Source organism: Camponotus floridanus, unplaced genomic scaffold, assembly GCF_003227725.1.
Source record: "Camponotus floridanus strain SB8 unplaced genomic scaffold, Cflo_v7.5 scaffold42, whole genome shotgun sequence".
In the NCBI taxonomy this organism is placed as follows: domain Eukaryota; kingdom Metazoa; phylum Arthropoda; class Insecta; order Hymenoptera; family Formicidae; genus Camponotus; species Camponotus floridanus.
The window spans coordinates 1499462-1514308 of NW_020229570.1; the positions used below are offsets into that span (position 1 = coordinate 1499462).

The 14847-nt window shown below is 32.8% G+C and overlaps 1 protein-coding gene across 2 annotated transcripts in view; it reads right to left on the reverse strand.

Moving 5' to 3' along the window:
* Positions 1-1514: 1514 nt before the first annotated feature.
* The window catches only part of LOC105254435 (igLON family member 5), a 186668-nt gene continuing 173335 nt past the window's right edge, over positions 1515-14847 (reverse strand). For both annotated transcript variants that reach the window (XM_025411673.1, XM_011263110.3), the window contains 3 exons: positions 8188-8343; positions 6829-7162; positions 1515-4435 (listed from right to left, as the gene is read on the reverse strand). In XM_025411673.1, the coding sequence (XP_025267458.1) occupies positions 4296-4435; positions 6829-7162; positions 8188-8343 (630 nt within the window). In that variant the 3' untranslated portion in view covers positions 1515-4295. The remainder of the gene's footprint in view (positions 4436-6828; positions 7163-8187; positions 8344-14847) is intronic.

The following is a 14847-nucleotide window of genomic DNA, read 5'->3' on the forward strand; positions in this document are numbered from 1 at the left end:
TGTAAAAAAAAAATACATTATTAAAACAATCAAATTATATAATATATATGTAGGATAATTTGATAGGAAGAAGATTTAGGATGTTGTGTATGTGCAGAGAAAACCAGTAAATTTTTTTAAGAATTTCTATTTTGCAAGACGAAAATGCGAAACATGCGTGAAAATAAAAAAAAAAACATGCTTAAAACATATAAATTTTTTTATATCTTTCATATATAATTATTATAATTCATTTTATATATATGTATATATACATATAATAATAATAATTAAAAAGATAAGTTGTAAATCGAATGACTGTCTATGATATCTAATATTTCCTAATAATAATAATTATTATTATTAGGAAATATTAGATATCATAGACAGTCATTCGATTTACAACTTATCTTTTTAAATGTTTATTTCAATCTTTTTCAAAAGCATGCAAATTACTTTCATTATTATTATTTCATTATTATTGGAAGTAATTAGCATAACAATTATAACAATAATTATTAACAATTATTGATTAATGATATTGTGTAGATGTACAATAAAAAGGTATATACAATAAAAGGTGTATGATAAAAAGTAAAGTATTCTCGAAAAAGTTTCTAACAAATAAAACTTTATATTTGCACAGATATAGTCGACAAATGATTAAAGACAGCAAACACGCGACCATACGTGTTCATGCAAAATATGTTGCATTATATAGTATGTCGCATGTAAGTCACAATGTTAGAAATAGTCCTGCGTCCGTCGCTGCTTTCATCTTTTATAAAACAGAAATGCTAAGTGATCTGTAAAAATATATGAATGCAGTGAAACAACTGATTTCTTCTTACCTGCATCGTAAAGCTTTTGACATCGTCAAAAAGCCAATGGGTGTTAGCGTAAATAATGCGTTAACTTTTTCTTCTCTATAAAAATAATTTTTTTCGCTAGTTTTTTTAAATATTTATTGAATCATAAAATATAGGTGCAATGTACAAAATAATTGAGAATTGTCGACAGGCTAGTTGTGTGTTGTATGTTTAAATAATGGCATATATTTTTGTTTCTTTTGTGTGATTTTATACGCACATAAATATAAAATCATTTTATTGCACAAATATAATATGTCTTAAAATAAAGAGAATTATGACACTTTTAAAAATAATATTTAATAGCCTTATATAAAAAATAAACGTCGCACATACAGTTTTAAAATATTATTTAGCTTTTTATTATCATACTTGTATGCGTATGACATTTCAACGAAAGAAATTATTAAAATTTTGAAAAATTTATAAATAACTTTCATCATACACTTTATTGCAAAAAATATTAAAAACTTTTAGAAAGCGTGTATAAAACTTGTATACCTTCAAAGCTTGTATTATTAATTATACAGAATTGTTTCTCTTTTTTTTTTTTAATTCCATAATGCCTGTCAAGCGTTAAAAATTTGTACAAATAATAATTTTAAATTATTAATTGGAGTAATTACACACTTCTTGAGAGATAGGAAATGAATCATTACATTCGTGTATAGTCACGATTAATGTTTTATTGAATGCGTAATTAGAATGTTTAGTATTTACATTGATTCCACGTATCCAGATAAATAACGTTGATGAGCGCGTGTTCGCGGCCGCATCGCCTCGTGTCGTGCGTGCCGCGCATAAAACTCGATGTATGGTTTAAAGACCGTGACGCTCAAGTGTTTTCTCTTCATCGCACGAAAGCTACGAAATCAACGCCATTTGCGAGGAATCGTGAACCGTCGTGGAAACGCGAGAATCCTTTCGAAAATTTACACTCCTTCTCTCGCCATCTCTGCTCTCACTTCTATTACTTTACAATCCGCAAGCCCGATATCTAAACGACAAGTATCTAAAAGAGATGTGTGTGTCTGGGAGATATTTTTTTAAAGGATTTCATAGATATTTTTTAGAGAACTTCTCAACTTATTTACGTTACGTTGATTGTTCTAACGAAATGAAGAACGGTTACAGACGAGGCTTTACTAATCGTGTCTCGATCAATGGCAACCACGTACATCTGCGTCATCGAGTGAAGTCGTTGGAGAATATCGAGTAAAATCCGATTTCGTTAAAATTGAGGAAAGAGTGTACTTTATGTATCTCGAAAGACTCGATCGCTCGAACCGTCCAAGGTTGAATCATTTTTCAATCTTGAAGACGTACGAAAGTAGGTATACACCGAGCGAAAGAAGAATGACCGAAGGAACAGAGAGAAAGAGGGTAAACGTTCGCGATAGTGTTCGCCAATCTTCTCCTCACATCCAACATTCGAACACACGTTTATCGTTTATTTAAAGATAGATGTACACTGCGAGCGAACAAACACTGCGAAGATGCTTCGATGTATACCCATTCGAGAGATCGCGAGGTGTCGGGGAAGAACCCCTTCACAATGACACTGTGAGAGTCGACGGGAATTGAGGTAAGGCTTTCTACAGCACGGAAAGAACGTCGCTCATCCACTTCAGGCTCGCGTAATCAAGTTGTCGCAAGAAATCCGCTTGTGTCCTATCATCGTGATTTCCAAGCAGCGCATATTCTACTCGACGAAAAATTTATTTAAATCTTCTGCTACCCCATATGAAGATAAAATTATATTAAATGTGGAATCAGAGCTTTGGTTCGAAATATACTTTTCTCGTCCTATGCTAATCTCTCAGTAGGATTCTTTTTATTCGAATTTTCTGCTTAGTCGTCTATTCAAGTACAAATTTTAAATATATTTTTTTTTGATATTTATATCGAATCCCGTTTTATGAAATAAAAACAAGTCTTGATAGCAGACGATTTATTATAGAATATATATAGAACACAATTCGTCGTTATTACCGCATATGTGCTGGTCACAACAAACACGATTTCCGCAACAACTTCTACATTATATAATAATAATATACGATGAAAACTCGATCGAACGTTTTCAGAGGGGATGTTTTGGGACAAAACGAAAAACAATCTGCGCGATTAATGAATACGCGACAAACGATAAGCGATACAAATCACTTTGGGATTCGAAAATATGAATGGTATGACGATTAATTGGAAGAGCGATAAATCGAGTTGCCGCCGTATATATTTTTGTGTACGTAACGAATACATAAGTGTATATATGTATATGTAGAATGCACATACAAAGAAATGCATGACTCGCCGACTCACGCACACTGAAAGGTATCGACGAGCCGCATTATCGAGCGGAAGGGTTCTCATCGGGAAACGTATTTCCTGCGAGAAACCGAGTTTTCTTGTCCAAGCAAATCGAGACTCCCCTTCCGCTTACGCGACTTTTTCACCAAATGCATACCTTACGACGTACCTTAGTACCATAGCTCGATAATCGTCTCGTCTCATTGCGATTCACGTTATTCCGAGACGGTTGTAATCTAGCTTAAACAATGATAAAAAAGAGAATATTATTACTTCTGAAATCAAAATCTGAATATATGCGAGAAATTTATTATACGATAAAATGTTTTATGTAATTTCATGCGTTATATCTTTATGCAATATGTAAAGCCAATTTGTCAAAATTATATAAACTTCGTAAAGTGTTGAAAGTTCCTTCGCCTATCGTTTTATATAATTTATAATCATTAAAGAAATCTATATATCAGGAGAAATTGCATTTGTATTTACGTGTTGAAATCTTATTTCTCATCTTTATGGAAATGTCGCGTGGACAGGAGCTTGGATTGTAACTTCGCACGCAATGAGAGACGGAGATTACACGAGAAAGTGTATATGTGTATGTGTATGTGTGTGTGTGTATGTGTCTTATGTGTGCGTATGTGTTAGAATAAAACATATCCTATAGTAAATCGCTAGCTCAATTCCAAAACGGAGCAGAATCGTCCGGCCAAGCACATTTACTCGCGGCACTCGCGCGAAAACGGGCCAAGATAGAAGTAGATAAAGGAATAAGGGAGGAGTTGAAGAGAGGGTTTCTCACAGATGTGTGCACTAAACAAACCAACAGACTCGCTGACAACCTTTGAGCTCACAGGACACTGTCGGAGACGAGACACGCGCATATCGCGACTGCCACCCCCGAACTGCGTTTATTTAATTTACGCAAGAAAAACACACGTTTTACAAGGTAAACCGAGTAAGGTATCGCCGAGTTTGTGGGTACCACAATGCGCACAATCTCCGTGAACGGAGTTTCTTCTTGGGGTCGCATCGCGCCGAGTAGCAGAACGATGACCCGGGAACTCGTTTCCTCGACGGGGGGACCCTCGTCGCAGAGGGACAGTAAAATGCCGCCGCCGGAGGGACAGCGGTAATTCACGTTGGATAAAGGTTCGTGAAACTCGGTATCCTCCAGCTGACGGCCGCTAGGAGAGACACCAGAAAGTTGCTCGCCAAAATTGCCGGGCTGAGGTTCCTTCTGTCACCTCCGTGCATCGCCGCCGGCTTCTCCTCTTCTGCAATGAGATTAGAAAGCTGCGTTTCATACGATGACGGAGGAGAAAAGTGAATAATGTGTCTAGGTTGCTTAACTTTAGATTAGATACACTTCACATATATACATACAAAATATGTAAAGATAGATGGATAAATAGATAGATATATAGATAGATAGGTAGGTAGGTAGATAGATGGAAGAAAGAATTTACATTGAGAGGAAAGCAAGAAAAGTGTTTTCCTGAAATAGAATAATAAAACCTTTCCTTTCGTGAGAGGGTAAAAACAATGTTTTAAACTATGTCAGACCATCCGACGTTTCTAGTTGAGATATAAAATAAAACGCGGATCACTTCGCACTTTTTCCTGTAGAAAATACCTCTTGACAATCTGGTCACGTCCGTGAAGCTCTCCTAGTTGTCACATCAACGGAGATACGGCAAACATTGGATGAATATCTGTCGAACTTCGCGAATTTTTCAAGACGTCTGTCTCTTTTTATACCATTATGAAATCCTTCAAGGCAAGCTTTATTATTAATACTAAAAATCTAATTCTAAATAAATCCAATCATTTTAATTAATGAGTTTAATTTTCGTAATTCTTTATATCCCGATTTTCAATAAATTGCCATAAATCTCTGCAATGTCATGTTTCATAAAATCTAGAATAATTTAGGTGTCTCTCTTTTCATTTAAATATTTATTTTATTTTGTTATTTATAAAAATAAGAAAAATTTTAAATTGAGATTATAAATTGTTATATTACTTTATGATAAAAAATATAATTTAATTTTGCTATATTATTCTTCTTAGTTTCTATAAGAATAAAATAAGTATATAAGTATTTTATATGTAAAATGCAAGTTTTTAAAATTATATATTAATCCACAATTATTAATTACATAGCAGTAACTTTGAATTTATGTTTCAAAAAGAATTTTTTTTAATCATATCTATTGGTTTTCTTTATTTAGCTTGCTATTCTCTTTAGTTTCTATAAGAATAAAGTAAGTAAAACTTTGGACTCGATACAACATACATATACATATGTATGTACATTAATGCTTTGGGAAACTTTCCACGATGTCGAAGGCGTCGTAAAACGAGTGTAAAAAAAAATTAAAACAAAATCATTGTCTTGTAAAGAGAAAATAATAGATAAGTTTGATAATGCCTCACAGACTATCGCGTTATTACGTAGTTACTAAGCATGTTAAAGTATAGGTGAGGCCGGTCCGAGAGAACTTACGCCGTACTTTCGAAAAATTGCGTCGAACTTCGTTCTAGCGGCGAACTCGGAGGGTAAAAGTTCCATCGTTAGTGAAGCGGTCGTACAATTTTGAACCGCCCTTCGTCGTTATCACAAGCGAACTACGCGGGGTCGGGGATGAATGCGTCTACGAGAGCCGCTAAATCCGATCGTAATGAGCTTCCTACAACCGTTTAATTGTTCGGCTTTTACTCTAATGAATATTCAAGTTTCGGAAGTTCCTTCATCGATCGGTCCCGGTCTTCGCCCACATAACTGAAGTGAGTCAATTACTATCGCATTATATTCCAAAATCGCACATTCTGTCTATGATCGACGCATTCGCGACCTGATAATTTACTCACAAATTAGATCAACGTTGTAATATTGTTATAATATATATGTGTAACAGTGTAGCATTATGATTTATTAAAATATTAAATCTAGAAAAAATGTATATGCTCCAATACGCATATATTTCTTGATCTGATCAGTGCTTATAGTCGCATCGAATATGAGAAAAATGCATAAATCATGTGAGCTTAAAAATTTTTTATCGAATAAAAGCAGATGATTTAATATGAATAATCCGCAAGATATTATTTTATTTAAAGTTCTATTTAAAATGTTATTTCTTCAACACGCGACATTAGAGAATCAGTTTAAATAAATTTTTACGATATATTTATAGTGATCGCATTTGTGATACTTTCTGTCTATGTATGTACATATGTATGTATACATCCTGTATGCAAACGCTAAAATAACAAACATCATTATTCATGTCATCGCAAGATTTTCTGAATAGCAGCTGTTTGTCGACTGTTTATTTATAATCAGCAAATAGTCATTATATCTTGCTTTGCAAAACAATACTACAGATCTGCGCGTGTTTGGAAACATAATTTCAGTTGATTTGAAGTGTTCTCATCTCTATTTTACATTTAATATGTTATTTATAGAAAAGACTCATATATTAATAAAAGATATGTGTTTCATTGAAGTATATTATTAAAATTAAATTACAATATTTAATAGAAAATATTTTTGCGATACAAATTGGCACAAAATAATATTTGTGGATTAATTTTGCGTTAAAAGATTGTTTTCAATAACATCAAATCCCGAATTAAATTCACGATAGAATGATGTTGCTCTCACCTTCAATCACGTGGACCGTGACAGACGCCGCCTTGGCGTTGCTAGGCGCGCACGTGTAATTGCCGTTGTGCGTAAGCTTCGTTTTGTTCACCGTTAAAATGGAGCCGTTCGTCGTAAGCTTGACGTCGACACCGGGCTCCTCGTCGTAATTTATCATACGGCCCTGACGATACCAGAAGACGTAAAGGGGCCTTTCCGTGGCTGCCATAAGTTGGCATTCCAAACGGAGACTCGAGCCTTGCTTCACGTGCAAATCAGGCGCACCTGGTATTATCGAGTACGCTTCCGTGATTTTCAGACGGGCGAAGTTTCGCTGCACCGGATGCGACGTCACCTGCGATCATAATATAGCGACACCTCTAACTTATCATGGTACGTTAGGGTGAACGACACAAGTTGAGATGAGAAATAAAATGTTTCAGTAATTTTATTTCCGAACGTAATTTACAAGACGTAGTCATGCATGATATTTTCTCAACATAAATTTATTATTAAACTGTTTAGAATATTGCAAATTAAAAAGTATTACGAGCAAACACGGTGTTTCTTTTTTATTAGTTAATAAATCAAATAATTTATAAATGATCTCTCTCCATCTTGCGTAGAATTAATAAATTATGCCTGATATTATATAGAAAAAAATGAAATATAATATTAAAAAGTAATTTTTTTATTGCAATTTGAGTACAAGAAATTTCTTTATAAATTTGATAATAGTTAATTTTTTATATTTCGAGAAATTATTATGTTATAATTAGGTATATTAAAAATTGTATTCATCGAAGCGACATTGATTATGGTTAAAGACACGACTAATTAGGGTGACCTACTGGCTTGTAGCCACTTGACCGCTTTGACATTTCAACTGACATTTTCAATGTATGAAATTTTTAACAAAATGTTATCGAACTGTATTTTATTTTAGAACTTATTTGCTAGACATAGTTGAAAATAAAACACTATTTTAAACAATCGCTATTAAAAGTTTAATCTCATCTTCCCATGCAGTTTAAAATGAAATCTTATTTGCTAGAACTTATTTACTAGACATAGCTGAAAATAAAACAGTATTTTAAATAATCGCTACTAAAAGTTTAATCTCATCTTCCCATGCAATGTAAAATGAAAATTTGTGATATTGTAGAAGAAATGAATGTGAAATTTTTAATGAAGTGTCATCGAACTGTATTTTAGAACTTATTTGCTAGACATAACTGAAAATAAAACAGTATTTTATTTATTTAAATAATCGCTACTAAAAGTTTAATCTCATCTTCCCATGCAGTGTAAAATAAAAATTAGAAATATTGTAGGGGAAATGAATATGTGTGTGTATGTGTGTAATTTGCATTGAAATACCTGACATTCATAGATGCCAGCATCGTCTACCGTTACGGCACGTATAATGAGCTGCCAATCAGTGCTCGAGTGCCTAACCATAAATCTCTTGTCGATGGAGTGCGTACTAGTACCAACTGTTAACAATTGTCTGTCTCTTCTTCTCACCCATGTAATCTATAACAGAGGAAAGACGAGATATATTAATTAAGAGCATTCGTGAACATTTCATATGTAGCAATTAATCAATATATAACATTGATACATTTATAGAAGAAAGTATTTATACGATCATATTATAAAATATTAGTATGACATCGGATAAATATAAAATTGATGAATGTATTGAAATAAGGTACACAACAAGCTACTACTGAAAATGTAGCCGTTTAAAATAATTTTATAAATTGTGTCTTTATATTTGAAAGATTTATTCGCATAAATAATTCACAATTTCACTAAAAAAATAAAGATTACTTGCTTTTGAATAATATTATTATCGACATATGATTTACAAAATTAAAGCACACGATTTAAAAAAAAAAAGAAAGGGGAAATAAAATAAAATTATAAATCTTATATAATTTTACAAATTTCACAAAATATTAAAAAATATCACATCTATTATTTATAAAAATATAATTATGATTATATGTGATTATTCCTAGTTACAAAGAGAAAAAAACAATTGTTAAATAATAAAAGTTATTTGCATGACATGTAGAACTTGAAAGCAGTGTTAGACTATTGATGGCAACAATATGTAGGAAACGATATATGTTATAGAGAAAAGCCTCCACATACGCATCGAATATCAATTATCACGGCCATTAGAGCATCCTAATTTCAAGCTAATTTTCGTTCCCAAGCGAGCTAACCACGATGCTCAATATATTGGATAGCAGCTACATCACACGGTATTTTAATCACCTAGCGATATTATCAATTTCCTGCCATTTTAGAATAATGAAAAATAATCTATTACATTTATTCATTTACATAAGTTTAAATCGCATATGTAAATCATTTAAAGATGATAAAAGAAAAAGTGGCATAGTAAAAATTAATTAAAGTTTAATTATTTATATTTATGTACTGTTATAATATACTGTTCGAATTCTGTACAAAAATTTGTTTTGAAGATTTTTATAGAGAGAAATGCGTTTTAAAGCTTTTAAAATCTTTTTTCTGTCAATATATTTTTAACAATATATGTTTTTGCTAATTATTAATGTACACGTGAATATATAAAATTGCTATTACATTTTACGTATATTTTATCGGCAAAGTGCTACATTAAAGAACCTTTAATGAATTGGCCATATGTGTGTGACCAGACATTGCTTTTATGTTTTATATGCATGCACAACACGTAATATACTATAATAACATATATTGCGGTTGTATTAATTTATTATTTCTTTCTACATCTCTTTGCCACTTTTATAAAATATATTTTTATAAATTATACATATGTCAAACATACACGTTTTGAATATGAATGATTGTAACTCCAAACGTTTTCTTTGTCTGTTATTTTTATGGGAATATAAAAATAAGTGTATAGTTATATTCTAAATATAATAAGGATATTGCGCCTTTTTAATCAACAGCTTTGAATAAAATTCACTTTCAATTAGAAAATTCTAAACTTATTCTAAACTTTATATGTTGCATGTTTTAATTAAAAACCGTAAATATTTACGTTAATATAAATTTTAAATACAAGATGCAAGAAAATTCACTTGAAATACCTGGAGAGCTACATAAAGATTCGCTGCACGTGTTTTTAACCGCATTTTATTATCACTTTACAGTTCGAGTTACTTTTAATTAAAATAATTTTAAATTTTCAGTTAATTAAATATATTAAATATATATATTTATGCAGCAACTGACTGAGAATTCTCGGGACATAACAGCATACATAATGCAAAAACTTGTCACAGAGTCTTCACTTATAATGTACACATGAAATTAATGTATGCCTCTAACGAAATTAACCTAAAAATATAAATTAAAATATTATTATAAATTACTAAATATTACTATAAATATATATATTTTTTTTTTCCTTTAACTATACAGTAGTTTTTCTCTGTTAATGAAAATTCAAAAAATATTAAATTTAATCGATTGTGAGAAACAGAAAATTTTTATAGTAAGACTTTAACAAACCATTACAACAGTCATTACAATTTTCAGAGAGCTTGCTATAAAATATATCGAAGATTATCTACATCTCCAGTATTTCGATCTGATGGATCAAGATCCGTCATATCACCAAGCCAATTACTTTTTACCTCCTGATCCGAAGTCGGAGCAAGCTTTATCATAAATGTCTTAGTACTACCAGACAGAACGTAATTAGGCCGATTTCGCGTAATACATCCTGGGCAAAACCAATTCCCAAGGATATGACATCTCTAGTAACTGCCAAACCCGGTAATCCAGGTTACTCGCTGTAATCCTGGATCCAATCCTGAAAAGGGCATATCTACGGCGCACCGACGTGTAACGACGAATCCAATATGGCGAGAAAGTGCGTTGTGTGTGTGTATGTGTGTGTACTTGCTGGCCTTTGACTGGTGTAAGTTATCGGGTGGTAGAGTTTGCCGCAATCAGCACGAAGTTACAGTGAACTTGCCAGTGTCTTCGCGAGCAGTCAGGAAAGACAAGGACGCTCAAATCCCTCTTGGACATCCGTCGTTCAGTTTCAACTAACTCCAGATACACGTGTACGTGGATTGTTAAGACGAGTAGTATTTTTTCGTCTTACTGCAGAAAGAGGTTTGTTTCTCGAGATACTGACGTGATCAATTAAAGAAGCTCCTACGTCTATTAAAAAGTCTAAGCAAGATTAAGGAACACAATAAAACTCTCAATAAACCTAATATATTTAAGCTAAAACATCTCATCTATTTCTCTATTTATTTAGTTTGTTAAAGTTAAATTAAAAATCAGAGATTTAAGTATACATGTGTAAACGAGAAAATAATTGTTTGCTTCATCGATCAAATAATTGTTTGCTTCATCGCCTAAACGAGAAAATAATTGTTTGCTTCATTTATTATTTCCAATTAGTGCCATTATTTTTCTCTTTCTTTTTCTCTCCTCTTTTTTATTATTTTAAAATTAAATATAATTATTAATATGATTAATAGTAATGATCAAATTATATCAAAGATTATAACATATATCTTTGTAATTTGATATTTTATTCATTCGAGAAGATATTTCTATATACAAAAGAAAACTTAAAAAAACATTAATAGATTACTAGATAAGATGCTAATGGAATTATTTTTAGCTTAAACACATAAAGTATATCTGGCTTCGAGAGGAACTATGTTGAAGTTTGTGGACGACGAGTCTACTTGGCTTTCGAGTGGAAAGGGTTAAAAGTTCGTACGCGAAGCGCAAGGCGAGTGTAACCCGCAAAGGATTAGAACCAATTAAAACTTGGAACGAAATGCAAATTGGAGTAGCATATGTCTGATTCGCGTCGGGCCTACCTTAATTTCCTCTTACGTTATTTCGCCCGACTCGATCATCATCAGTCTTATTAGACGCGTGTTAGATAACCGATCGTCCCAGAGAATTCCCCTGGCAAGCTATTAAATCGTGCCTCGTGGGGATTGCTGGGCCCAGGCACGGGAAAGACTTTGTACACTAGCAGCAAGTAATGGCATTAACACGCGCGGAAAGCGCACATGCGACACATGAACTAAGATGCACCATCACCGCTTGTGGAGAGAGCTTAATTGGGAAATATCCCGGTTACGGGCTGCATTAAGCGACTCGCACCACATATATTCTTTGTCTGAAAACCGGGAACTGCCGCAATCGGTAATTTATGCTGTTATATTCGAGATACCTTACGAATTTGCAGCGGAGACAGAAGCAGGTCTTAAACACAAATAAGATAGTGAGACAGGGAGATAATGAAACGATTAAAACAACGCAATTAGAATCCGTGACTATTACAACAAAAATTTTCGTTATGAACGAACTTTACTCGATTAACAAAAAAAAAAAAAGAAAAAGAAAAATGGAAAAAAAGAAGAAAAGTTTTGCAGCGATAAGAACATTTCCAGTACTAACGAAGCCGCACCAGCAGCAGCAGGAAAGAAATTAAAGACCGCCGCTCTATCGCCATTGCATTCCTGCTGCGATCGTTTTCGACTCTTTCTCGATATAGTATCGGGTTGATAAGGAACGCCGAAAGTTCATTCGCTTATCAAGCGAACCGTTTTAAAAGTATTCTTGTAATGAGGAAAGTTCCTTCACCCTATCCGGACCCTGCGCGAGAATCAAGCCAATCACTACACAGCCACATTTTATACACGTCGCAGCTTCGAAAAGTTATAGCTATAGCGATGATATTACTCGCTAAATCGCGCGCGAGGAGAACTGGGAGCGATAATGCTAAAGACATTAAAAATAATTAGTATTTAGTTCACATAGTGTATATGGTGTCAAGATTTATTACTGGATATTCCACAGGGAGCGATTGCGAATGCATACAAATATGGTATGCATTAAAACTTGCTTTATGAATACCGCAATTTAATTTTATTAGTCGAATTTTCATCGGGTAAGATAGAAATATGAAACGCCGCTCTCGGAAAAAACATATAAAGTATATATTTTTTTTCTAGAAGAAAGAGAGAAAGTAAAAAGTAGAAAAAAGATTAATTTACATATATTTTATATATATAAAATCAAAATTATTAAAAATACTATATTTTTTTTTTATAAAACATATATTTTATTATCAAATTATTTACTCTTTCATTAATTAATTCAATTTTATCACTTCAAAATATCTGAGCATATTTTTTTTTAAATTATTCCAATAATTTGTTTCTATGATTTATGATAGTAAAAATCAATTCCCTGCAAGAGAAAATGTATACAACATGTTTTTTCATGAATTTGTATATATTGAATATATAACTTATATGTATTGAATATAACTTAATCAGAACATTCTCGCGAGATTTAGTTTGAAAACGATATGTCGATTTTGATGTATTGAAGTGTGAAGCGTGATAATCCTTGCTGTGTAGCGCTCAATCACTGTATCTATTACTTCTAATCAAATATTGACGTTATTATTTTAGAAATATTGAAAAATCACAGAAAATCGCAACATTTTATGTGTGATAATTTTAGTAGAAATATTTCAATAGAAATAAATTCTAAAATTTGAATTAACACCTTAGATAAATTTGATTGATTCCTCGAATAAATCAATAGATGCGATATAAATAATCCAGCTACTTTAAAAGAGATTAAAGCTAGATGCTAATATATTACGTTTTATATTAGTTCCAAATGGATTCGTAATTTCATATATATGTATATTGAAAAGAGAAGAAAACATTAATTTATCGCCTCATCGTTTCATAATAATATCGATTCCGCGCGATCTGCGCGCGCGCGCTCACCATCCAATCTATCCTATCTATTTGTGATATCAATCGTATTTCACCACGATACGTTTCATTTAGTTCGTGCACAAAAGGGCGCTTTTGAAACGTACTTTCTCGATTCGACATAGACGCGCTCAAACAAATTATATCACGCGCACGGGAATCCCGTAGACGAGGATCGAATATAACCGCGAAGCTTTACAGCATTGGAAAGGATGAGCTTGAAGCCTTCATTGATGTTTCATTAATGGATCTCGATTTCGACGCCTTGAACATAAAAAAGATTCGTATTATCCGCGAAAGAAGGAACAACTTTATAAGACACAGACGCGATGAAATACTTGAAGATGCTTTTTAGAAGGGAAAGAAATTTAGCCTCGATACTATGAGAGGATTCTTTTCTTGAATTTTTTCATTTCCGATAGTTTCCCCACTCCTTCAATCTCTCATTCGTTCCATCTGCATTCTCAAAGGACTTTACTCTTCTATTCACTATCCGGATATCCTCTATTATGCCTTCGCTCATTTTATCTTACGATTCATCGTGGCCGAGAATATTTTTCGAAGGATTTTGCTTTTCCCCGGTAACCCGCGTATCCATTTTCTCCAGCGAGATAAAATTTAAGAAGATGTGACGTATCTAAAAACCTGTCAAGATGTGACGTATCTAAAAATCTGTCAACTCCTCGTCAGTGGCACTCAATTTAGCATTTATTATTTAGCCAAAAAATTTGACGAAATTTTAATCTTTTCGACTCCTTTTTCCATGATATAAAAGAATATTGCATCGTTTCGAGATACAACGAGATGCATTATGCTCAATACGCGAATAAATCTGGGCGGAATAAGTTAATTCCATTATACAAAGTCGCGTAACATTATGCGCATAAATTGTTTGGCCAAAGTGCAAGCCCATAAATTCAACGTCGGCAACATCGAAAATTGGAAGATCGCAATAAATGAAACGTGTTTGATCCTTCGAGCGTGAATCGCAACTTTCGGAAATAATAATTAATTATCGCACTAAGAGACCACTTAGGACATTTCATTTTCGAAGTGAATTTCATTTACGGCGGAACAAAGATCGTTTCCTTTTTAATACATATGAGCGTTATAAAAGAAACGTTCGCTCTTCGATATCTCTCTCAGGCTTTCTCTATACTTAAAGTAACACCGGATACTTGAGAGAATGGAGAATAAAAGACTTACGTGGCATAAAAACGACTTTGAATATTTCCGCCGT